At 46.8% G+C, this 24731-nt stretch overlaps 2 protein-coding genes across 7 annotated transcripts in view; one reads left to right on the forward strand and one right to left on the reverse strand.

Annotated features, from left to right (window-relative positions):
* Positions 1–7456, forward strand: part of NUMB (NUMB endocytic adaptor protein) — a 92726-nt gene extending 85270 nt beyond the window's left edge. For 2 of the 6 annotated variants that reach the window (XM_082283882.1, XM_082283884.1), the window contains 3 exons: positions 1304–1606; positions 3384–3533; positions 5506–7456. In XM_082283882.1, coding sequence (XP_082140008.1) covers positions 1304–1606; positions 3384–3533; positions 5506–6227 — 1175 coding nt within the window. In that variant the 3' untranslated portion in view covers positions 6228–7456. Of the gene's footprint in view, positions 1–1303; positions 1607–3383; positions 3534–4366; positions 4511–5505 lie in introns of all 6 variants that reach the window. The other 4 variants (XM_082283883.1, XM_082283885.1, XM_082283887.1 and 1 more) reach the window with 3 other exon arrangements.
* Positions 7457–10984: 3528 nt separating this feature from the next.
* PAPLN (papilin, proteoglycan like sulfated glycoprotein) overlaps positions 10985–24731 on the reverse strand; it is a gene marked incomplete at both ends in the record, with an annotated part of 42291 nt that continues 28544 nt past the window's right edge. The window contains 14 exon segments of the mRNA XM_082282969.1: positions 10985–11160; positions 11687–11862; positions 13145–13253; positions 13818–13945; positions 14589–14726; positions 16146–16284; positions 17003–17127; positions 18517–18654; positions 19418–20069; positions 21272–21401; positions 22090–22207; positions 22330–22609; positions 23158–23244; positions 23873–24029. Of these exon segments, the coding sequence (XP_082139095.1) occupies positions 10985–11160; positions 11687–11862; positions 13145–13253; positions 13818–13945; positions 14589–14726; positions 16146–16284; positions 17003–17127; positions 18517–18654; positions 19418–20069; positions 21272–21401; positions 22090–22207; positions 22330–22609; positions 23158–23244; positions 23873–24029 (2553 nt within the window).

Raw genomic sequence — 24731 nt, forward strand, 5'->3', positions numbered from 1 at the left:
AGAATGTGCTAAATGAAGCTCAAACACAAGGCCTTTGTTACTTGAGGGCATGAGTCAAAGTCTTGACTCAATGAAGGTGTGTGAAATCCTTTCCAAGAAAGACTGATTAGAAAAGTTTCACTTGAATGAGCAGCTGCAACTCATGGGTAGTGAAGCTTGCAAGACAATGTAATTAGTTCCTGCTACCATTCCAGCTCCTCAGAAATCCCTAGTCTGACTCCTCTCTTTACCAGACTTTTAGTTATTCTGCTGGTGTGTCAAAAAAATGTCATTGCTTTTTCTAAGACGTTTGGAAAACAGCATGGGTAAAATGAGAGTTCATACCAGGATAGTGAGATTTTCTTTTGTCCTTCTGTGTTGATCAGCTGTGTTTATTGCCCCCAAAGCCAATTCATTTTTGAGTGAAAAAGAGTTTTCCTAGAGGTGGAAAAATCCCCATTGCTATTCTAATTATAAGAGTCATCATTTATACCAAGTTTAATCCTACATTTCTACCATTAGGCCTGTCTGACAGGAGCATTGTGGTGCTACGCAAAGCCATGCAAAATGAAGCAGCCGTCTTTAAGTTGGAGGAGCTTCCAGTGCAAATAACTCATGATTGGGTGGTAACATTGCAGCTAAAATCAGTACAGAAGTGACACAGGAACTCCTTGCAAATGTGTCAGCTCAGAGGCTGGATCTACCTTGCAGCACATTTCCCTCTACCTGTAATGTATTTCCTGGAGGAGCTGGGAGCTGCAGCCCAGCCTGCTGCTGCTGCTACCTTTGGCCTGCTAAAGCTTGTGCAGTGTGTCTGGCTGCTGCTGCTGATTCTGCAGGGCTGGAAGGGTGGTTTTTAAAAGAGGGTCCTAGAGCTGTGTTCTGTTCCCTGCTGCTGCTGAGCTGTCCCGCCCTAAGTCACTTAATACAGTTTGTATAGTAATATTTTGTCCATGGTTCTGTGTGAGGCAAAGTAAAGGTCTCAAATATACAATACATTTTTCAGTCTTAAACCTTAATTGAATTGCAGGTACTTCTAGAGCTGGGATCTCAGGAACAGCTAGAAAGAAAACATATGAAAGGCTGTCATTTCTAGGAAGTGGCTTGCCTTATAAAGCTGTGGGGCTTGGGTGTATGTCAGGTGACATGGTGAAAACAATGAAGGTATACAGAAATTGTGTTTCTGCTGTGCTATTAGAGACATTTGCAGGAGTATTAGTTATGCAGATTCGTGCAATTTCTCTTTTCAAAACAAATGGGAGTACAGGTAGGCAGTTGAACAGTATTTTGCTTTACTTTTCTAACCTCACCCTGTTTCCTCCAGCAGTTGAAACAGAAGTGAAAACAGTAACACCAGGTGCTGCACCAAACAATACTGCCCCCTCTTCTGGCTCACCAACCTCTCCTACTGCTGAAGTTGCTGCCTCTCTGGATAAAGAAATGAGCAACCCTCACGCTATCCCACGGCGGCATGCCCCTATAGAACAGCTTGCCAGGCAAGGGTCTTTCAGGGGCTTCCCCGCCCTTAGCCAAAAGATGTCTCCGTTTAAACGCCAGTTGTCTTTGCGAATAAATGAGCTGCCTTCAACAGTGCAAAGGAAGACTGATTTCCCCATGAAAAACTCAGGTAAAACCAAATGGTTCCAGTGAAACATTGCCTTAAATTATCTCTTCCTCCTTTTCTTTGGCTTCAAGTAACTCCTTATTTTCTAGTAAATCCTTCTTCCTGCCTCATGTTGATCGTTTATCATGAACAAACATCACAATGTCAGAGAATTTCTGCTTTGGGAATAGGCAAGAATTTCAAATGCAGGGTTCACGTGCAGAAGACAGTTGTAATCACTATCTGAAGTACTGGAGCACAGCTTGAAGTGTTCCAGGAATGGGTGTTGGTGAATTAGGTTTTGGCTCTTCCCTCTGAGTCACTGAACCAGTTCTTCCACTTACTGTCAGGGCATCCTGAGACACAAATCCCTTCAAGGTCTTAACCACTTGTCTTGGGATCATGTGATGCTCTTCTGCAGTCTGTCCTTCTACCTGTCTGAATTCTTTTTGAGAGCAATGAAATTGCTTTTCACGTTGTATTAAGAGAACCAACCTGTTCAGGTGGCACAGCTGGCTGTATCAGTATTACGTGGTACAGTTTTCACATGATGCTAGCGGGGTTTTCTAAGAGTCATCCCAACATAAACTCCTGAGGTGCTCATTACCTTGCATAATGTCCTAGAGTTCCCTTAGCTAGGTGTTATCCTTCAGGCCAGCTGTACTCTCACTTGGCAACAGAGCTGGTTTTGGGGTTCTAAGCTTGGAAGTAAAAATGACTGTGGCATAGGCAAACCCAACAAAAATACTTAGTCTGACTTCTTTCATAATCCTTGTTTAGTGACCTGTGATTTAAGACCAGCACTGAGCCAATCAGTTTTACAGTAATAGTGCACTGCTCAGTAGTGAGTCACTGAGCACACCACAGTCTCAATTTTTCATGATTCAGAACATTTCTGATGCATGTTCCCATATATGCCACTGCCAGTGCTGCTTATTGTCCCACTGCATGCACTGTATTGGAATATCCCTCAAAGAATCAATTTTTGGGCATGCCTCCCTGTGAATTTTAGATCTGGTGCATGTTGTGTGCAGATATTTTATGTTTCTTACACTATTTTGTGCTTGATTATGCCTGCTCATGTCAGTTCTGTGCAATGACGGACTGATGATCGCTACTTTTGGAAAACACTGCCGTTAGTAATAATGAGAACATCTGGTAAGCTGGCCGCTTTACTCCAGATGTTACATTATCCACATGATACTGATGCTTCGTTTAAAACTGAACATCCATTTTATCTGAGCATTCAGCTTTTGCTTTTATGATTCTAGCACAGGAACTGGGGATTTCAGCTACCACTGAACTGGAACAATCAACACTAACTCTAGACTGAACTTGCCGCTGTGCATTGCTGTCAGTACATTTAAAGTTTATATAGTTACTGTACAAGTATGTTGTTGGAACACTTAAATCTATGATAAGTATTTTCATTTCACAGAATGCCAAATCTTAGAGCCAAACTCTTGAGAAGTTTAGCACTTTGATACTGAAAGATTTACATCTCTACTTAAGCTGTAGAAAACCCTTTTTATTTTCTGATACAAGCATCCTTTAAATCTGGAACAGTGATCTCCTTGCCCTCTTGACTTAATCACAAAATACATTAATGTGGTGTTCTATTTCAGGCCAGATCTTCAACACTAATGTAAAAAAAAAAAAAAAAAAAGCTGTCATGCAAATCAGTCGCAATAACATGTAGGACATTAAGGGAACTAATTATATTTCAGTTTCACATTGGTAGTTGTAAATTGTTTCTGTATCCTTCAGACTTTCAATTTAATGAATTCTGTTTACATTTTAGTCCCAGAGGTAGAAGGGGAAACAGACAGCATTAGTGCCCTGTGCTCTCAGATCACCAGTGCTTTCAGCACACCATCAGAAGATCCTTTCTCTTCGGCCCCCATGACAAAACCAGTGACAGTAGTTGCACCACAGTCTCCTGCCTTTCAAGGTTTGTGATTTCTTTGGGTGCTGGATGAGGCTTGAATGCACATAATGTTGCTTTCCAGTAACACATGGTCTTCATTTCTTGTGTAAGTCCTGTTACCAATATTTTGGGTGAATGCATCCTGCTTTATTCATCTCATCTGTTTAATTTTTCTGTGGTTTTGTTTTTAACAATAAGTCCATGCACCTACCACACGATAGTTACCTATAAAAGGGACTGGCTTTGAGGTAATGGCTGTTTTAACATTCTGCCACCTGAATTCCACAGGAGTGTGTCATAGGAACCAGATCTCACAAGGGAAGGGATTTTGTGCCACTACGATTACTGTTTTTTACACAAATTCTTAGATAAGTTGTGGAAAAATGCCAGCTATAGAACTCATAGCAGGCATTAATATTCATTCCACTGCTATGCTTTTATAAAAGTTGTGTGAAAAAAGAACCTCTCCATGTTAAATGTAGTTATTGTAACTTTGTATCTACAATATGTTCTTCTTTTGAATCTAAAATTAACTGTACAATAACTACTGGTGAGCCATGTTTCTTCCTTATAGAAACAACAAATTTAACTTCAGTCAGTCATCAGGACTCAAGGCCTCCTAAAGTATATCAAAATCCACCATCCCATGATTCTCTTAACAAGTGTTGGCTTGGTGAAATGAAATTTACTACCTTTATTGACTGTCAGTCCAGTTTGGCTAATTACACAAACTCCTGTCATGTGGAAGTGTCTAAAATTGTTGTATGTTGATAGGTCTGACCTGGCCCACTAATACTCCAGTCACATGCATGCCTTGCATGAATTAATCGCACTGATGTTGTCTGCTCCCATTTTAGTTAATGGCACTGCCTCTGCCTTCTGTGTGCTTGCTGCTAAACCATCCCAAGCTGCTGTAGTGTCCACAGCTATGCCAGTTCGTGAAACCAATCCTTGGGCTCATGCTCCTGCTGCTAATACTGGAGCTGCAGCCGTGGTCGCTGGTAAGACTGGAAGTAGATCCGGTGCATTGCTATAAGAACTTGGATCAAAAGCATAATTGAGCCCCTGAGACAATTGTCAGTGCCACTTAATGGCAAGTGGAAGGAACAGGAACAAAAGCCGGAAGTAGTAGCGTTTTGCACGAGTGGATGGAGGGAAGCGATGATCTTGTTGGTTCTGGGTCTATAACCTGGACTGATTCTTATTTTGGCAGCATTTTATAAAATCAGTGCTTAAAAAGGAAGTAATGAAATTGTATGCGAGTTTGTGTGTAGAAAAGGGAAAGAATCTGTGTGTACCCAAAATAATTTTTGGGTGTTCTTTTCACTAACGTACATAAGGAGGGATTAAATTGGTTGCTTAAAGGCTTTAGAGGTTCATTTCTTCTGTTTAGTAAGCTTAGTCTGTCCCTCCAGGCCTTGCCTGCACTGTATAAGGTGAAATGGCTGTCACCCATGTGGGCACATGTGCTAGAAGGCTGCAATCTAAGTTATTTTATTTCATGGTGTAAGCACCACTCCACGAGAGAAACTTTGCTAGTGAAATAGTAGGTTCTGCTTGGCCTTGTAAGATTTTGTCTTTAAAACAGTTTCTTAGACCTTTGTGTTCCAAGTCCACCAGTCCTGAGCTGTACCTTCAGAAACTGATACTCCCCAGTTAGGGGGATTAGTGGTTATGGACTAGATCACTGCCACCAAGTTGTGAGTGCAGGCAGCAGCTTTCCTGTGTACCCTAAAGTCTCAGATGTGTGCTATGAAGAAAAAACCCCATAAATCTGCATTTTAGGGAAGCAGCTCTTACCTACCTCATCTTGACGAATGTCTTCCTAGAACAGAACAGTATAGTGGATGCATAAAGATGCTTCCAGTGTTGGGAGCATCTTTCAGTCATGGTGGGAGGAGGCCTGTGTGTTCTTGTGTACACCCTCCAGTCTTTCTAACCAATCAAAGGCTGAGGAATGGAAACGTTTGTGACTTGCCCATGCTTTCCTTCCCAGGCACTGAATGGAGCAGCACCTCCTCAGGTGCGGCCTCACCAAGTCTCTTCCAAGGAAATCACAGACGCACTCCCTCGGAGGCAGACCGCTGGTTGGAAGAGGTCTCAAAGACTGTCAGAGCCCAACAGCAGCCAACCTCAGCCCCAGCCCCACAGCCACTGCTCCAGCCTCCTCCAGCAGCTCCAGCCTCCCAGTCAGCACCAGCCTTCCCAGTCAGCACCTTCATTGCGCCTCAGCCTGTGCCGGTGGGTGTGGTACCGCCCATGCAGCCGGCATTTATTCCGGCTCAGCCCTATGCTGTAGCAAATGGGATGACCTATGCAGCCCCAAGCGTCCCTGTGGTTGGAATCACACCTTCCCAGATGGTAGCCAACGTCTTTGGCACTGCCAGCCACACTCCAGCGGCCCACCCGCATCAGTCCCCCAGTCTGGTGAAGCAGCAGCCGGTCCCTCAGTACGACAGCAGCAGCAGCAGCGCCACCGCCAGCCCCTTCTTCCACCCGCCCGCGCAGCACAACGGCTCCGCCGCCTTCAACGGCGTGGAGGGGGGCAAGTGGGCTGCCGAGGACAAGCATTCGCAGCCCCCCGCGCCCGCCCCGCAGGTCGACCCCTTCGAGGCGCAGTGGGCAGCTCTGGAGGGCAAGGCAAAGCAGCGCACCAACCCCTCCCCCACCAACCCCTTCTCCAGTGACCTACAGAAGACATTCGAGATTGAACTTTAAGCGGTCCTGTGGGGGGCGGATAAATTGTACATTAGGATAGAGGGATAAAGGGAGCAGAGGGGACTGTTTCTGATCAGTTTGCTTTGATAATCTCAAAGGTCCCTTCAAACAAAAATGGGTTAGAAAGAGAGAGCAATTATGGGGAGGATGGAAACAGACAATTTAATGTGCAGTTCTTAAAAGGAGTCCTGGAGCCACCCCAGTCTGCATTCCCTCCTCACTTGGAAAGCTGGAAGTCAAATGAAGCAAAGAAAGGCACCCAGTCCCAAAGCTTGTTCTGCAGAAACATCAATCATCTCACAGAAAGGAAGGCAGATGTTTGTACCTGTGTCCTCCTGATGCCCTGAAAGTCCTGGATGTTCCCCCTCAGGGAAGAATTGGGTAGGGTGGGGGGTGGATATGGGTGGGATGTTGTCACCTTAGCAAAAGCTAGGTTTGTGGAAAAAGTTGAGCTTCCATTTTGAGTAACAAAGTGAATATTATATGTAAAGAATAAAGTAAAGCCAAAATCTTTATTTTTATGCATTTAGAATATTTTAAATAGTTGGATATTAAAAGCTGTATGAGTTGTAAGTAATCTTGCCAAAGGTTAAAAAAAAAAGGGGGTTGGATGTAAGAAATTGTACATAAGATTGATTTATCGCTGATTCTTATTGTAAGTAATATTGGGGGGTGGAAAAAGGGGCTCTAGCTTGTTCTTGTATCTGTTCATTGTAAGTAGCATATTGCAACAACAATCACAACCAATAAGTCATTATATCGTAGTTTTAAATAAAGAAAATTAAAGAACAGTATTGTCATGGTTTGAAAACCATGGGGAGAATTTACTGTTTTTTATTGGAATCAATCTACATATTCTATATAGTATGGATTTTTTTTTCCTTTCATATATTGCTGCAGTTTCTTTGTCTTAATCTATTGGTTCTAACACTACTGTGACAACTTACTGTCATCATATCTACATCCTGGGACTCCCTGGGAAACCATTTTATGTTTGTCTGTCAATAGTTCTTAGAGGTTTTTAACTTTGGTTTTATTTTTTCCCACTGATTTGTGAAACCTTGTGGTTAAGGCTGCAGCTGGTCCAGGTTCTGCCTCTGGTGACTTGTGAAAACCATCTCATTTTAACTTTACTTTTAAACTTTGGCCTTACAAGCAAATGTAAGTTATATATATTTGTACTGATGATTTATAATCTGCTTTAACAGAAATAAATGTTGGTGGTAGAAGCACTGTCTGTGAGAGCTTTATTTTCCCACCTCAATTCAGTTTTCAGCATTTGCCCTTCTGGGTGACATCTGTCTTGTAAAGGTGAATGTGGATGAGCCCTGCTTGCCAAACTAGCACCTTAAGAATAATATATGAACACCTCTCATTTTCTACAACCTGTTGCCTTGAAATTTAAAACTGAATTTCAAAATATCCTTGTGACGCATAAACACTTAAAGCTCTAAAATAGAGGCCTCTACTGAAAACATCAGATTCTGGGTTTGCACGGCTGTATTTTCTACCACTGAATATTTACAAAGAGACAAAGATGGGGACAGTAACATTCAGTAAGGGCAAAAAGGAAAGCTTTCTTTCCCCTAGTAAGAGGAGCCATATGAGATGATGTATTTTCACTTCTTTTCTGTTCTTCCAGTGAGCTGGTATCTACCCTGTTGCTGTGACTGGTTCTTACTGCATTCTTACAGGCACCACATCAGTTTAGACACAAGGAAAAAAGTCAGATTCCCTAACCTGAAGGGGAAGAAACGCTCCCTTTGTTGGCCCCAGGATTTGAGCTTGCCAGCAGTTCCCATTTCCAGGCGAGTACAGTGAGTCTTACAGTGACAGTCTAGAACTACAACTTTTGACATTACAGATTCTTACCTATGTTCACTATGATGTGGATAGTAATGCAAACGCTCCCTGTGGGATTTGAGTTGCTGTCAATGCTTTTTTCAGCTTTCAAAAAGCAAACAAGTATTTATAGACATTTATAGTAGGAAAGAAAGCAGTTAGTTATGCATCTTTCACAGTAAGAGCCCCAAGATCAAGCTGATAATAGCCCAGTATAGCTACACCCTTCACCTGCCCTGGAGCTAAGCACTTCCTACAACCCATTGTTGAGGGAAGAAAATGAACATCTTGAGCCTCACATTAAAAAAAGTAAACCTTGGCTAGGTGATTCAATGGTACTGCAGAGAGGGAGAAGCTGATCTTTTCAGAGGAAATGTAAAGATCCTTTAGTTACCTTGATGGCATGGATTTGCAGCAGGGAACTGCATGGCTGTCCATCCTGCCCTTACTGCCACAGCTGTGCATCTGAAAGGAGGTCAGAATAAAGTCTCCACTAGCCAAAGCACTTCCAGTGTTGAAGTCCTGCACACCAGGAGGCAGGGGGCTGTTACAGCCCTCCTGCGTCTGGAGAAAGCACTTCCTGGCCCCATTTATATAACCATAGAGTTTAAATGACAACTGACTGCACAGAATATTTAAATATTCTAAAAACAGAGCCTCTGACATCGTAGAAAGTGATTTTATAGAACTGGCTACTTTCTCTGGGACAAAAGGGTCTGATACATCCAACTCCCTTATAACTGTGCTCCTGAGCACAGCAGCAGACCCTGACTACCCCTTGATGCCACATACGGAATGGTGAGGGCTTCAATCTGACTGGAATTTACATACTCTCTGATTAGTCCTTGGTCTCAAAAGGTAAAAATCATACTATATACTAAAATGGTAACATATCCTATACACACAGAGAAAAAGGTGCTGGTCTGTTAAATGCAAAAATACATACAAATGCACGTGGATGTCTTCAGGACCATCTCATTGTTCCTAAATATCCAGTGCTTTCCATTTCAAACCTTATACTGTAATGCCTGCCCTGCATTCCAGCAGAGGAAATTTCCCCTAATCAAACGAAAGAGTCTTAAATGCAAAATAAGTATTTTTGTCTTTCCTAGCAAACAGTCTATCAGACCACAGAAGGACCCAGCCCCAAATAGCTCTGTGAGTGTCACCTCTCTATCCTGTACTGGATTGCTTCTAGACTTCTCTGTTCACATCCTAAAGCTGTGTGTCCAGTCCTGAACCATACCTGTGCTGATGAGAGTGCCATCATTAGGTCAGTGATTCTTAGTTTTAGGTCCCTCTGAACTGATTTACTGGGTTTAGAGCACAAACCAGCTGTAGGCTGCCAACCCTGGCGATTTACACCTATGTATTGCTGCTGCCCTGATGGGTCCTGAGTCAGGACTGGGGGAGGGGAGAGGTGTGAGCAGTCCTGAATTAGCTGCATTTAAGTCTTAAAGTAACACAAATAGAAGACAAAAGTAAAAAAAACCCCAATCCTCCATCCCCCCAACCAAAGTATCAACATCTACACACCAGTTTATAGCTGCATCTATGCAAATAACACATGGGTAGTGGTGCTAGTAATTACGATCAACCCATCCAAGTCTAGAATGAGGGAGAAGGGGACGGTGGGGGCTGATGCTAGGGTAGAACAATAGTGTGGAGGCTGTGAAAGAATCCTTTTGCTCAGAAGTAATTCAATTTTGAGATACTGAAGATACCCAAGGGCCTTTCCTGGTTTAACATGATATAATCATGATATAATCTCACCTCCCCACCCCTAATGCCTGAGATTTTCAGAGCCCCAGATGCATGCTTGCTGCCACTCTGTGTTGGTCTTGAAATGAAGGATGCTTTTCAGCTACAGCTGCTCTGCATCTGGAAGTCCTAACCTGTTAGCCCATAGCAGCAGGCGTCAGCGCAGGCTTTCCTGGATTTAACAGACTAGAGCAGGTCCTTGGGAGGTTTATTCTGGCAAGTGAAATGCCCCTACATGCATATTTCTGTGTGTTTATTATTAGCCCCTGCCCAAACTCAGCACAACATCAGAACAGCCCAGTTCTGGCTCAGGGGAAAAAAATTACCTGCTGAGCCTCCCTAGAATGAGTGCTATTTAAACTGCAGCATCTCAGAACAGGTAACAGTGTTGGTATATTCACCTAAATTACCCCAAACATTCAGAAGGGCTAAAAGTAGTTTTCTATTTTGTCTCAAGCTTTCTGTGAAGCATTGCTTCTGCATTTCACTCCAAAGCTGATTGCAGTCAAGTAGAAACCAAACTGACCCTACTAGAAATTTGTCTAAGGTCTGCTGGAAGAAAACGGCTACGGTAACATGACATTACAGCTGCATCCCTAGAGCCAGTAATCTCCTAGGACCTGAACACTAATTTTATATGCATCAAGCTGTTTATCGTGGCCAGTCCTCTGCATTTAGATGGAAAGTGCTCCCCAGGAGCACTTGTTCAGCAATGCTCATTGGAGGAACAAATGTTCATCACTCATTAGGGCTTTGGTTGGAATGGTTGAGGCCCATCTTTAAACACTTCAGAGATCATGTTTTTAGGAGCACTTCTCTGTCTTGCTTGTATGAAGAATTGGTCTCTCCCTCTTTCATGCTGGTCATCTGCCTTCTCTAGTCACATCATCATTGCATCATCTGATTCTGTGAATGACAGCAACTACCCCTAAGAGATGGATTAGGTACAGCAAGGCATACAGGGGGGGAAAGGGAGTTTACAATAAGCCTGAGGGTGGTGGGTTTCCCACCTCTGAGCATTTACGCCCAATACACGCTGTTCAATTCACCCTCTTGAGCTTTCCAGCAGGGCAGAGTTCCTAGAACAGTCCCATGCAGTAAAAGAACAGAGTTGAGACCTCCAGTCTTGTCATGGGACTCCGTGGCGGTGGCTGTCACCCACGGGGGTGTGGGGGGCTGCCCTGCGGGCGGTGGCGAGCGCAGCTGGCACAGCAGAAGCTGGAATAGTACTCGTTACCACAGAGCTGGGCCTGCAGGATCAGGTCACAGTTGGCAAGGTGGGGCTGGTCCACGCACTCTCTGCTCAGGTCCACAACATGACTCACAGTAGCTGCAGCCAAGCAAAAGGTGAACCAGCTGTAAATCTATCCTCGGATTGCTATTCCCTCCCAAAAGACCAGCACATTCCTGCTTCTTCCACCCCACCAGTTCAAAATTTAGTCCAACATCAAGAAGGAGATGAGTTTCAAGATGAAACAGACACCTCTGGTGAGATACAGGAAGAGAATGCAGGTTCCAGGGAGAGGAGAGATTACTCTACCTACCCTCTATGTAAAGACAGCTGGAGGGTGTCTGAAGTCCAACTACAAATCATGCAACCAACTATGTGGTCAACCAACTACGGCATTTTGGCCTCAGGAAGTTAAACAGGCTCCCAGTGCCCTGGTCAGGGGGTGTTTCCAGCATCCTGCTTTTCTGTCCATAGAAAGCAGGGCTCCTGAGGTAGCACGACCCAGAGGCTCCTGCTGCTCCCCAAAGCCTGAGGCTGGTGCTGGACTGGCACACACAATGGGTGCGACAGTGGCTGAGGGCTGGGCACTGTGCCGGGAGAAGCAGGACAGCCGCGCTGTACTCACTGCTAGGCCTGCTCCTCAGCACCTTCACCTCCGTGCTGGCACTGACAGAGCTGCTGCTGCTGTAGGCACTGCACGTGTAGGATCCCTCATCAGCCTCCTGGACGTTGCTTATAGCCAGGCTTCCATCCTGGGACAGGTGGATGTGGCGGCCATCCCCCCGCATGGGAACTCCGTTCCTGTGGTGAAAAACAAAATGTTTCACTATTGCCACCCATGGGGGCTAAAGGAGCTTCCTGTGCTCTTTGGAAAATGATGTTCTGTGAAATGGGTGAATTTTTACAAGGTCAGCAGGAAGGAAGAAATCTTTTGCACAAACTGGCCCTACAACTGGGTGGTAACATGAGCCTGAGCAAGTCTGCATCCGTTGCCCAGTGTCTGCGTGGGAGGTAGCTGTGTCTGTTTGCCCTTTCTGCTAGCGCACATTCTTGAGGTTTGAGGATCTTAGCACAAATCCAATGTGCCCTTCCCTCTCTCCAGGTTGTGGTCTGGCAGTACTTGTTTGGCTGGCATTGATAGCAGCACATATTGCTTGCTGAGCATATGGGGTAGTGAACAATGCACCCTCTCTCCTCTCCCTTTAAATCTTTGTTTAAAAAAACGAGCAAGATTGTGTCTGTTCAGTTCCTCCTGGAATAATTTGTGCCCAGCAAGAAAACTGCCTGAATTATGAACTCCTAGTTACCAATGAAGTGAAATTTGTTTCACTGAAAAGGGTTTCATTCCAGCTCTGAAACATGCATCATTTTGTTAGCTCAAATGCCAAACTTATGTATGGAAGAAAAGCTCTTGGTATGAGATGGCCTGCTTCAGTCCTAACCCTTGGAATTTCAACACTTAACCAGTCCATATCTCTGGATAGTTTGTAAGAAGGCTCCAAAGCAGAACTGATTATTTTCAAACAGGAAAAACAACCTTCACCAAACATGTGCACAAATTCAGAGTTTCCCAGAAAACTATCAAGATAAGAGGACACAGCTTTTCACTTTAAAACGCTTCTAAATCTCCTTTGCTCCTACTTGACAGTAAACAGAGAGAACTGTTGCAACAGGAATCTAGGAGAAGAGGGCCTATTAATGTCTGTGAGGATTAGGCAGAGAGGGCTTTATAAAAAGCAACTAAAGATTTTCAGCTGGTTGCTCATTTTAGTTCTTGTTATTTTCATGTTGCTAGTTTTCCAGCACAGTGTCTTTCTGAACTCCACGAAATCTTAGTTTAACGTCTACTTTCCTCCTTATTTGGCTGGAACATGAACTTGATGACCCCCACACCCCACAGGGATCTTGCCCAGGATTTTTGGGTAACATCCAAGTTGTTTTAAGAAAGGGTAGGTGATACTAGTTGTGGCTGATAACCGTGGTCTCTGCCATTCCTGGCAGGCACCCTGCATTAGTATTCAGAGGATAAATGATGAGGTTTGGGAAGAGAAGGAAAAGGAAGTTCTGCCTCATTTTTGCTCACCTTGACCACCTTATATTCACATTGTTGCCAGTCACTGTACAATGAAGATGAGCAGTCCCTCCCTCAGGTACCGTGATGCTTGGCAGAAGACCAGTGATCCTCAGCTCTCCTAGACCAGAAGGGAAATCATCACTAGCAGGAAGACAATGCCATGCTCCCCCTGGGAGTAGGAGCATTCCCTCATGGGAAAAGTCCAACACATCCCATGATGAGCTACAAGCCCCTGGGCCTTGAAGCAGCATGTTTGAAGCTGGGCTGTTGCTGCTTTGAGGAATGTGGATTTCCTAGGACTTTGGCCCAAGAAAGGACAAGTAGCAGAGGCTTCCAAGAGCTTTTTCCTCCAGCTGGACACATGCACAGAATAACCATCTCCTTAGTTTCTCTTGCTTTTATATTCACTCCACAGCAGTGTCCCAGAAACAAGGTCCTGAGAGTCACTCTTACTGTGCCATCACTCCCTTTTCCCAGCTGCCTGGAGCACCATGATATACTGGACACAGGCAGATGACCATTGGGTAAAACAACTCACTCCTCCCTTGCCCTGGAGATACCTATTAGACATTAGGTGTGAAGCAAAGAGGCATGGCCAGAGAAGGAATCCACGCTGTCCCTGCACAGCCTTCCCCGTTTCCCACTCCTGTGCACGTGTGCCGTGCTTCCACCCATCCAGTACCTAGAGGTCGGAGCAGGACCTGGCGCTGGTCCCGGTCGCGTCCGTTGGAGGCGATGCAGGTGAAGAAGCCGATGTCTTCAGAGCTGACCCGGCTGATCACCAGGGCCCCGTCCGACTGCTGCCTGTGCCTGGGGAGCAAACCCAGAATGTCCCCCAGCCTGTGCTTGGGGCAGGATGGGACTCCAGCCAGCAGAGACGAAGCTAAGGCTCGTGCACAACTTCGTAGTACCACTCAGCAAAGGTTTAGCAACTCAAATGCTGCAGGGGTTGTAGTGCAACCCTTAGTCCTCAAGTCCCAGTACTGATGCTGTAGACTCTGGAAAAACTTGCTGCTAGAGCAGATTTCTGGGAGCAGAGTGAGGGGAGAGCAGCACCAGTAGCTGTGGAAGTTTGTTGCAGATGCCCTGATCTCTCTCTGCTGGAAACCTCTGCCCTTGCTCACTGACCAGCTGGTTTTTGGCAAATTTGCTTGCCATGTGTTCTTTTTCTGCTAACCTTGTAGCTGAATAAATTTGAGCCCTGGCTCATTTGTGGACCCTGTGTCACAGCTGTTCCCTCAAGGGTTCAACATTCAAACTTCCGTCTGTGAGGGAGGGAGGACAGGGCAGTCCAGCAGTACAGCCTGGCCCTGATGGAAGAAGCTACACAGCATAAAGCCAGACAGACCCTTGCTGCATGGCCAACAGCTCTGTTCTCTCAGGGAGGAGACAGGGAAGGAAAAACAAGGAGGAGGCTCTTCTCGTGAACAGTTGGAGCCACCTGGGAGCTCACCTGGGAGAGGAAAGGGGCTGCCCATCTTTCTGCCACTCGATGGTGAGAGCTGGTGATGCTTCTGCTGTGCAGGGCAGTCTGACTCTCTCCCCAACATTGGCCTCCACTACTGTGGGCTCGCTCTTATCCATTTTCAACCTGCAAAGTTCACAAGCACAGCAAAAGATGTAGAAACTTCCTTGCTCAGCATGTGACCTTCAGCACAAGGCTTTTTTAATCACAAGCCTTACTTTTTGCCTCCAACAGCAAAGGGAGGTCTCTGCACTCCCATCAGAGCTCTGATGCTTGCCATTACCAGCATTCACTCCCAATATTCAGAGAAGAGCAGCCTCTATGAAATCCTGCTCCAGTTCAGCACAGCATGGTGCTGCACTCCTGTCAGCCAGCTTAACCCATTACAGACAGCAACCCTCTGGTTCTTATAGCAACCCTCTGGATAACAGCTGAGGGAGCATTAACAATGTGAACACATGGCAAACAGTACAAAGTCCTAAACAGGGCACTGAGCAAGCTTCCCTCTAGGTGCTTATCTGGCACACAAAAATGAGCCTTTTTAGGGTGTGAAGAGCCTATTGCAATCACCTGACTGCACGCAAGGTTGGACTTGGTTGTCCACTTCATGCAGCAGAAATGTTGAGGCCAGGTTCTCATAACACTCATCTCCTCATGTTCTTTGCAGTCTTATAACTCCAGCTAAACACTGTCTTAGAAGGGAACTAAACCATGATGTTCCCACACTTAAATAAAATGTCATCTCCCCTACCCCCATTCTTTGACCTGAATTCTTGATTTCAAAACACAAAACTAAAGAGCCTTAATTCAGTGTTCTTAATTCAATGAATCACTTATTACTGCTTTTACGTGGAAGCAGATCTAAGGAGATCGCTGCAGACTGCAGCAAATTGGCTGGCTTTTAGGTTGTAAACTCAAAAAAAGAGAGGGATCAGATAATGGCCCTATTTAATCTGGAATCCCAACATGCTGCATTTAAGGCAAAAATAATTTGTCCGCTTTTATTTCTGTGGGGTCTAGAAGCAATAAAAAACCACACAAGAAGCTACAAAATATGCCACTACATGAGGAGACAGTTTTGGGTCAAGCCGGTTTGTTCACAAAATATTTGAAATTAATTAGTGGAGGCTGAAGTAACTGAAGTTTTTTTCAATATACAGACATCTATTTTGTGCTAGTTAAGCAGCTCCTATTTGCTTTGTTTTTTTCAGAACAGGTTTCTCTTTCTGCCTACACTAACATGAGCAGCTGATGTTGCCCTGATACTTCTTTTGTTTGAACCCAGCTCCTTTGCTGCCAGCTTCCTGTGCATCTTTGCTCAGAGTATGCTTCTTTCAAGAGACCCTTAGGGAGGGCAGAAGACAGCTTGCAGCTGGGATCTTCTCCCGTTCCCGTTGTCAGCAGTTCAGTACTGCTTGCTTCCCAACCGTGCCCTGGAACAGCTGACCCAGGACCTTTCCAATCTTTGGCTTTTCTACATGAAGAGATGCCATATGCTCCATCATCTGGGCACGGTGGACAAACTGTTGCTGTACGTGAACTTACCTGTACGTGAGCTGCTGATGCACAGAGGAGCCGGATGCCTGCACAGCCTGCCTGCCTCTGGATAACCCTCGGTGCTGCTGATCTGCCTTGTGAAGGACCCGACCTCTCTCACCCTCTGCCAGAACAGTGCTCTGGTGCTCTATTCAAAACAAAATGCCATATGTGAATAAAATGTGACCTCTTGCATAGGGTTTCTGTGAGCTTGGGAGAGCTTGCTGAACTGGAGCCAAAGAGCCCTTCAGCCATCTGCTTTCTGGCTGGCTAGTGCAGTAAACCTGCACTGTGTACTAATGAGAGTCACAGACCTGCAGGCCAGCAATTTTAGACTCCTTTTTCTTCTCTGTCAGTGAATACGTTGCAACATCCCTTAGGCCATAGTGCCTTCTGCCCCATGTGCCGTTGCTGTGACAAAGCACACTTCAGAGATTGAAGGCTACATCTTTTGAGACTAGTCTTTCATATTTTTTTGGTTTTGTTTCTGAAATAAGGCACATTTTTCAGAACAGAGATCATTTGTTACCCAGCAGGACCTGTTTGGGCAAAACACAAAACATAAATGCACCAGCAGTTATGTTTTGGATCAGGAGGCAGCTGATGGCTGTCAGGGAGGAAGACATACTCGCTGAGCGGGTTACAGGCAAGCCACAGCTCCAGCTATGGGGTGGCCCTGCAGGGAAGGAAGTATTTTAGGCCTAAGGCTTTATCATGAGGCAACACCAAAAGGCACCCTACTGCCTCCACACTCCCTCTTGGCAGCAGAGGAAGTTTGCTCCTGCAGCTGGCTTTATCGAGCCTGTGGTCAATAACCATTAATTGCCCTGAGCTACCTCTCCGGTCCTGAGCAGAAGATAATTCACCTGTTATCTGTAGCTGAATCTGTCGGCTCTCCGTCCTCCCATCAGAAGTGAGGCACGTGTAGGTCCCAGCGTCCTCGGGCTTGACGTGGCTGATCACCAGGGAGCTGTCGGACTGGTAGGTGTGCCTGCAACAGGTGTGGGGAGCGCTGCCCCTGCCTGGCCACCCACAGCAACCGGCCAGGGCACAGCGGCTGATGTTATGCAAACCATCCCCATGTAGTGCCCTCCCTGGCTTGGATAACAACAAAGCCCTACTGACCACAGACAGCAGTCACAGGCCGGGAAAATAACTGCAGCAGAAAGGAGGTCAGGAACAGAGAGGAAAAACTAGATGGAAAACAGGGAACTGCTTTCAGTGACCCTCTCCCATGAGGAGGCAAACAGCCCTTCTAGGGAGGAGCTTGAGTCCCAGCAGTCAACTGCAAACAGAAAAGCATAACTGGGCTTTTCTTAACTGTGATTTTCATAACACAAAGGGACTGACTGGCTCCAGACTCTTGCTGGAAACAGACTTCCCAGGAAAAACAGGTTTAAAAGTAGTTTAAAAAAAAACCGTGCCAGAGATTTCTAGCCAGAGGAACTCTGGGTTATTAGGCTGCAAGTTTCACCCCCAACTATTGGCTTAGTGCTGCCCCAAGATGAACCCAAGAGAAGCAACATTTTTCTGTCTCACTACCCACGCCAGCTTCCATCAGTGCCTTCCACCAGTGTTATGGGACAGCACTTGCTCTGCCCCATAACTCTAGCCAACACCTCATTACTGCTGCAGACTGTTTCTGTTTCTGCTATGCACAGAGCAGGTGGACAGTTCATGCCCTTAGATGAATATGTGGGCTTCTTTATTTCTTTAAAAAAAAAAAAAGTGTGCTGGTTGTGGCTGGTATGGTGTTAATTTTCTTCACAGTAGCTGGTATGTGGCTGTGTTTTGTATTTGTGCTGAAAACAGTGTTGATGTTTTCACTGCTGCTGAGAAGTGTTTACACCAAGTCAAGGCCTTTTCTGCTTCTCACCCCACCTGCCAGTGGGCTGAGGGTGCACAAGAAGGTGGGAGGGGACACAGCTGGGACAGCTGACCCTGACAGACCACACGGATATTCCATACCATATGGCACCATGCTCAGCATGTAAAGCTGGGGAAAGGAGGAGGAGCGGGGGGAGTTCAGAGTGATGCCGTTTGTCTTCCCAAGTCACTGTTATGTGTGATGGGGCCCTGCTCTTCTGGAGACAGCTGAACACCTGCCTGCCTGTGGGAAGTGGTGAATGAATTCTTGTTTTGCTTTGCTTCCACCCATGGCTTTTGTTGTATCTTTTAAGCTGTCTTTATCTCAGTCCATGTGTTTTCTCAGTTTTTCCCTTCTGATTCTCTCTCCCATCCCACCAGGGGTGAGTGAGCAGCTCTGAGGGGCTGAGTTGCCAGCAGGGGTGAAACCATGACAGTCCTTTTTGGACTGTGTATTTGGCACTTTGCCCAGCAAGGAGCCCATCTGCTCTACAGTGAAGGGAGCTAAGCTCACCTGTCAGAGGAGACCGGGCGGCTGTTCTTCATCCACTCCACTCTGGAGAGGGGAGACACGCCTGTCTTGCAGACCAGCTGGATGTTTTGTCCCACAATTGCTGTCACAAGAGAGGGCTTGGCTTCCTCTAGGATTGTTCTGAGAGAGAAAGTGATTCCATAGGCACTTCTGCTGCCCTCCTCACCTCTGTGTCCTCTCATGTGACTCTACAACCACAAGGCAAAGCAGGACCAGCTGTCCATTCAGCTCTGAGCAGATGCACCGGGCAACATGGGGAGCCCCCTCCTAAGAGAGCAAAGACTGCTCTGGACAGACTGAATGCTACAATATTTCCTGGAAGAAAGCCCTGTAACCCCTATCTTCTGAAGGAATGAGATTCAGCTCAGCAGACAGACACAGATCCAGTGCAGACATGTTTAGATCTAGCTCTACACACTCCTGATTTTCAGGGTAACACTGTCTGGATCTTGACTCAAACCCTACATCTTGAAAGTCTTTCCTAGAACACCTCATTGCTGCTCTATGCAGTGCTGAGATAAAGGCTCTGAAGTCAGAGAGTCAGCTTAATCTGTTGGCCAGAACAAGAAAAACACATATCAATTCTCATTTACAGTGTAAGAAGGCCTCCCAGACAGAGACCCCAGGATTCTGCTGTCTTTTCACACATCATACTTCAGTGCTGTCAGAGACTAGGGAGCATGCAAGGAAAGAGATGGTAGGTAACATCAGGGCATGAATAACGACTTGCTTTACCAAGGGGCCACATGTGTACTTAATCCATCACATGGTATTCCCAGTTAGCTGGTCCCAGCTGGGACAACATTTTCACTCCAGAGAAAGCTACACTGATGCTTCACAATGAGCTGGCAGAACAGGGGAGGGGGTGGGTGGAAATCATCACCTGTGCAGAGATTGTGCTGGGAACAAGTCTGCAGACTCCCGGTGCCCAAATCCCTCTGTCATGGAAACATCTGCTCCAAAAACTTCACGCCACTGCTTGCCTTCCCGGGGCAGCACCTGCTGGCCACTGCTGCTCTGCCTGTCCGAGGGCCCAGGCACTGTTGTTTCCCAGGGGCGCAGCTGGCCCAGGATGTCCAGTCTGCTTCGCTGGGTGCCCCAGCGCTGGCTCTCCAGCACACCAGTCCTTGGCAAGGACTCTGGCAGCATGTCCCTTCTCCAGCTGTCCTGTCTGTGGCTGTATTGTGTGGGGTGTGAAGCCCCATAGGTTCTTCCTTCTTGGCTGTGACTTGCAGTCTCTCTTGTGGGTGATTGCTGCTGACCCTGAGCACGTCCTGTATGAGAATTGGAGCCAGTCTGCTGGTGTTGCAGGGCTCCTGTGCCGGGAGAGGGCTGGTGCTCCAGATGACTGACCCCCACAGAGCTGTGGCACACTCTCATGCACTCCTCCTCCGAGGCAAAGCTGTTTTTATTGCCCTGACAGCCGCCATACCAAAACCGGTTGCACTTGCCAACAACTCCCACAAAGTACCAGCGAGTGGTCCAGTTGGTGCAGGGGCCATGGGCACTGGGCAGCAGGCACATGACAGGGTACGCTACCAAAAAGAGTGGAACAGAGGGAGATGTGAGGGTCACAAAGCACAAAGGTCCAGGGGCTTCAAGCCACCTGCCTAGGTGATCCATCTGATGGCTCTGTGGGCAGAGGGCAGGTGGGAAAGTAGGACACCTGGGTGTCCTACCCAGCTGTGCTTTGAAACTGAGAAACTTCTCACATGGTTTGTTTTTTTTTTTTGCCTCAGTTTGGCCTCTGATGGAAAAACCATCCTCAGAGACATTTCTGTATCTAGATACTACACAGATGATTTACAGCCTTGCTTGGAGAACTATGCAACTGCAAGGCAGGCTCTGGGGCTTCCTCTCCTGCAAGGAACACATTTGCACATTTCCAGCCCACAAAGCAAGTGGCTTAGACCCAGCTGTGGAGAAGACTCGCGCATCACAGAATACCCCTACACACTGAAGTAAAGAGGAGCATGGCCCAAGGTGTCTACAAACCCAGAGCCACAGGTATCACAGCCACATGCTGACAAACACTGGATGCAGGGCTCTGGCTATGAGGTGGCTCAGCAGAGAAGATCCAGAGAGCCTTCCCCAAGGCTGCACTGCAGGGATGGCCACTGAGCAATCTCTGTGCTGCAGTAGGAGGGCAAGGCACTGCAGCAGCAATGTGTCTACCGAGGGTACAGCTGGGCACTAAAGGAGCAGAGATGTTTTGCCCAACAGCTCTCATGTCCTCATAGCACAGCAGGCACTGGATTAAACTTTGCTGGCTGAGGGCATCCATGCAGCCCTGAGCAACCCCTCCTTCCCCATGTAGTTCTCATTCCTCCCCTGTCCACAGGCTGTCTGAAGGCTGAGCACTGCCCTGATTCCTCAGGGGATCCCTACTCCTCCTAAACCTGAGTAATTAATTTGGAGCACTCCAGGATGCATCAGAGTGTATTCTCAGGGACAAACAGCTCCCAAGTAGTCCTACAGACTGAGATCACACAAACACTTCTGTCCAACTATCAGCAGAGAACAATAAGTATTTCTGTGGCAGGTGACAGAGCTGAATCCTCAGGCTGCTTTTCTACACTCCCTCCAAGCTTCTGCTGCCCCAACCACCAGGTAGAAACTCTCTTCAGAGAGATAATTTACTACATTTCACAGAGAGCAGAACTTCTACACAAGAAGCTTCTATATGCTACTGGACTCTTTCTGTGTTTCTGAACTAAGAAGCCAAAGCATCACTTACGGTAGTTGGGCCTATTGAGACATCCTTCCCCTCGAGGACCTGAGGCCGAGGCGACGTTGTCAAAACAGCAGCCGTACACGGAGCCGCGGCACTCACCCGAGGGGTGCTGCTGGGACAAGGCTTGGCTTGCCTTGGAGACAGGAATGGAAAGCCAAGAGTTATCCTCACACATGAGGACAGCAGCACAGGCAAGACACTGTGTGCAAGGCATTGGCTGCACACAGCCCACTGTTAGAAGCACCGCTGTTTGCTTGTTGCCTCCTAGAGGCTTTTGTGCTGGGAAGGGGTGGGAAACCTGGTTGTCAGCCACGGAGCCGGGGCTGCACTTCTCTGCAAGACACACCTAAACAGCCCAGTAGCAGGCCAGTTCTTATTGCTAGCACCAACAAGCACCCCAAGCTATGGGAGGGATCACCTCCCTGCCTTGAATTAATCTGCAGAGTTGACAAACAAAAGCAATTAATAGAAGCCATGTTTTTTCCTTTTTTTTTTCCTAGAAATTGGATAGCAGTTTTCTGACCAGCAGAAATTTCATTACTCAGGATTATTCAATCAGCTCTACATAGGATGGCCTTCTACTTCTCAGACATCTCCCCACCACCTGCTCTGTACCCTGCTTATAGAGGATTGCAGGTGGATACTCCAGACTGAACAGGAGCAAGGTGGGCCAAAGTGCTTGATGCCATGCCTAGAGCATTGGTTCCTCAGCATTACTGGCAGAGATGAAGCCCAACAGAATCCACAATGTGAATCAGCAGGGTCAAATCTGAATCTTCGTATCTGATAACGCCTAAAATGCAAAGAGCTTTTGTACTTACTGCTGGAGTGGTCACAGTAGGATGATTTTGTCTCGTTTGAATGTCACGGAAATATTGGGGGCATCCCATGTTGTTTGGGCCCTGGGCAGCCGATAGTCTGTCAGGGCAGCAGCCGTACCTACAGACAGAAGGGCTGCAGTAATACCTGGCCTGCCCAGTCAAAAGGCATGGGCTACAAGTTTCAGGAAGCCCCCAGGAAAGGCAGTGCCTCCCTGCTCAGGCCTATCTACTTCCAGCTACCTGCTTTGGTGGCAGGTGCTGAAAGGACAACCTCTCCCCAAAGGGCCCGATGCCGGAGTGTGCCCATCTGGACAGCAGCCGTGCGGGCTCTGGTAGCAGTCCTGGGAGCTGGCCCCTGCAGGGGGGTCCTGAGAGAAGCTGAGCCGATAGGAACGTGATGAGTGTGACTGGGGCTCCCAGTGGACAGGAAACAAGTTGATGCCGTGGTCTTTGGTGGATGGAATGTGCTGATTCCCTGAGGTACTATGGATCATGGTGTTCCCAGGGAGCTCATCAGAATCTGGGGAGAGAACTCCTTAAAGTATGCAGGTGAGCATCAAAATCTGGTCAGTTTTCCTCCTCTCTTCTCTCTTTCACCTGTCCAAGACTACCAGCAGGATTTTCTGCATCACCTCTAAGGGTGTCTTCTGGCCCATCCTTCCCGATCTGGCTGAGGTACTTTGCTCATTGCCCTGACCATTCTTTCTGCTGTTCCATGAGAAACCACCTGTCACATTGCTGAGGTCCCTTCACAATCACCCTTTCTTGTTCCTATGATCTGCTTTGGACATCAATTCTTCCAGTCAGCACTTAAGTCATGCTGACAGAACCTGGGATCCATATACTGTACAGAGTCTTCTGCATGGATAGATTCAAATACTGCTTACTATTGGTGTAAAAGAATCTAGAAAGAATTTTGACAAAGAATTTTGTCCCTGACTCCTTGAATTTCTAGGAGGCCATGAAAAAAAATGAGAGAAATGAAAAAAAGAACAATTCCTTTCCCTACCACACCCTATTCCAAGTACCCCATCATCAAACCCCCAGATTAAAAAAATTCTTCCAAACCTGGGGCAGGGCTGTTTGGGTAGTAACGTGTCAGCAAGGACTGGCGAGTGACATTGTATCCCGTAGTGTCCTGCATACTGGGGACCTCTGCAAAGAGAGACATACACAACAGGAGTGCAGTTAGTCCAGCCCTATGCTCTAATAACTGCAAATACATCCAGGAGTTAGCAGGAGATAACAGCTGATGAAAATGTTCCTCTTGTGGAATAGCTGCTAAGCAGCAATTGGATTCGACTGAATTGTCAGGACAAGCGACCTACAATGGGCAGGCAGACAAAAGTCAGCAATGCAGCTCTGACATGAAGAACAGACACAGACAAGAAGCAAAATGTTCTGAAGAGTTGTGACTCCTTTAGAGCCAGTACACAGAGGGATGAGAGCTGGCTATAGTTTTTAGCTACTGAGCTTACCCAAGTTACCTTCCTTCTGGACTGGGAGTCCTGAGATCAGTCTGCAGCACACACTGGATGAGCCATCACAGAATACTGGATTCAAAATGGACACACACCAATGTTGTTCCCAAGCCTGTTGCATACATTTCAAACAGCGCAGGTACTGGGACTCTGAAGATGCTTTGTGCTCATAACCATGGCAAACTCACAGGATGGAGACAGGCAGGCAAAATGCTGAGAACATAAGCTGCTGCAGAGCTGGGAATTTCTACTCCTAAGCAAAAGCATGTTGGGAGAAGAGGATGTGCAGCAATACCACTCACGCTGTGGCAGGTAGCAGGGCTGTGCGTTGCAGCTACCCAGGGTGGCTGGTTTCTGTGGCTGGATTGCTTTGCATGTCTCAGGACTGTAGAATTTGGAGTCGCCGTCAGCACAGATGACCTGGCGTGTCCGGATGCCTGAATCGCAGCTCTTGGAACACTTGGGCACAGACACAAGGCAGTGAGCAGGCAGCAAAGGCTGAATGCAGAAACCCCACAGACCAGAAGTGGGGAACAGCTGCATGATTAGCTGCAGGCTGAGCACAGCTTCCTCCACCAAGACAAAGCAAACAGTAATTCAGCTGGAATCATTTGAACAATTAGAAAACCATACTTTAAACCATTTTACCACGTGTTCCACCCAGCCCTGAAGCATTAGGCTCTATGCCACACTCAGCCTGTAACATCCAGATGAGCTGCTGTTACCCACAGTGGTGTGTCAGGCAGCTGGAGAGAATCATTTCAGCCTGAAGGCCTAAAGGCACCTCAGTTCTCTGGGGATCCACCAGCTGTGAGTGGGTCAGTTTGCATTCAAGAGCAACAAATTACAACTGGAAAGCCAATGAGTGGCTTTCTTGTAAGCAGCTTACTGGAGTTTGTCTCACTGGAAGCTGTGGATGAGAGGGGGCAAAGAGCAGTGGCTCAGAGGAGGGCATAGCATGAGGTGTCTGTGTAACCCACATGGCTCATGGCAAGCTCTATAAACATTGGGAGAGTATTTCTCTAACTCAGAGAGGCAGATAGGAGCTCTTCTGATATCAGAAAGTCAGGAGAAAGATCAGATTAAGAGATGAAACTTCTCTAGCTGTAACTAAAACTTGGCCCACATCTCATGAAGAAGCAGATGTAACATGTTTTAGCT

The sequence above is a fragment of the Coloeus monedula genome, assembly GCF_965178545.1.
Source record: "Coloeus monedula genome assembly, chromosome: 6".
In the NCBI taxonomy this organism is placed as follows: domain Eukaryota; kingdom Metazoa; phylum Chordata; class Aves; order Passeriformes; family Corvidae; genus Coloeus; species Coloeus monedula.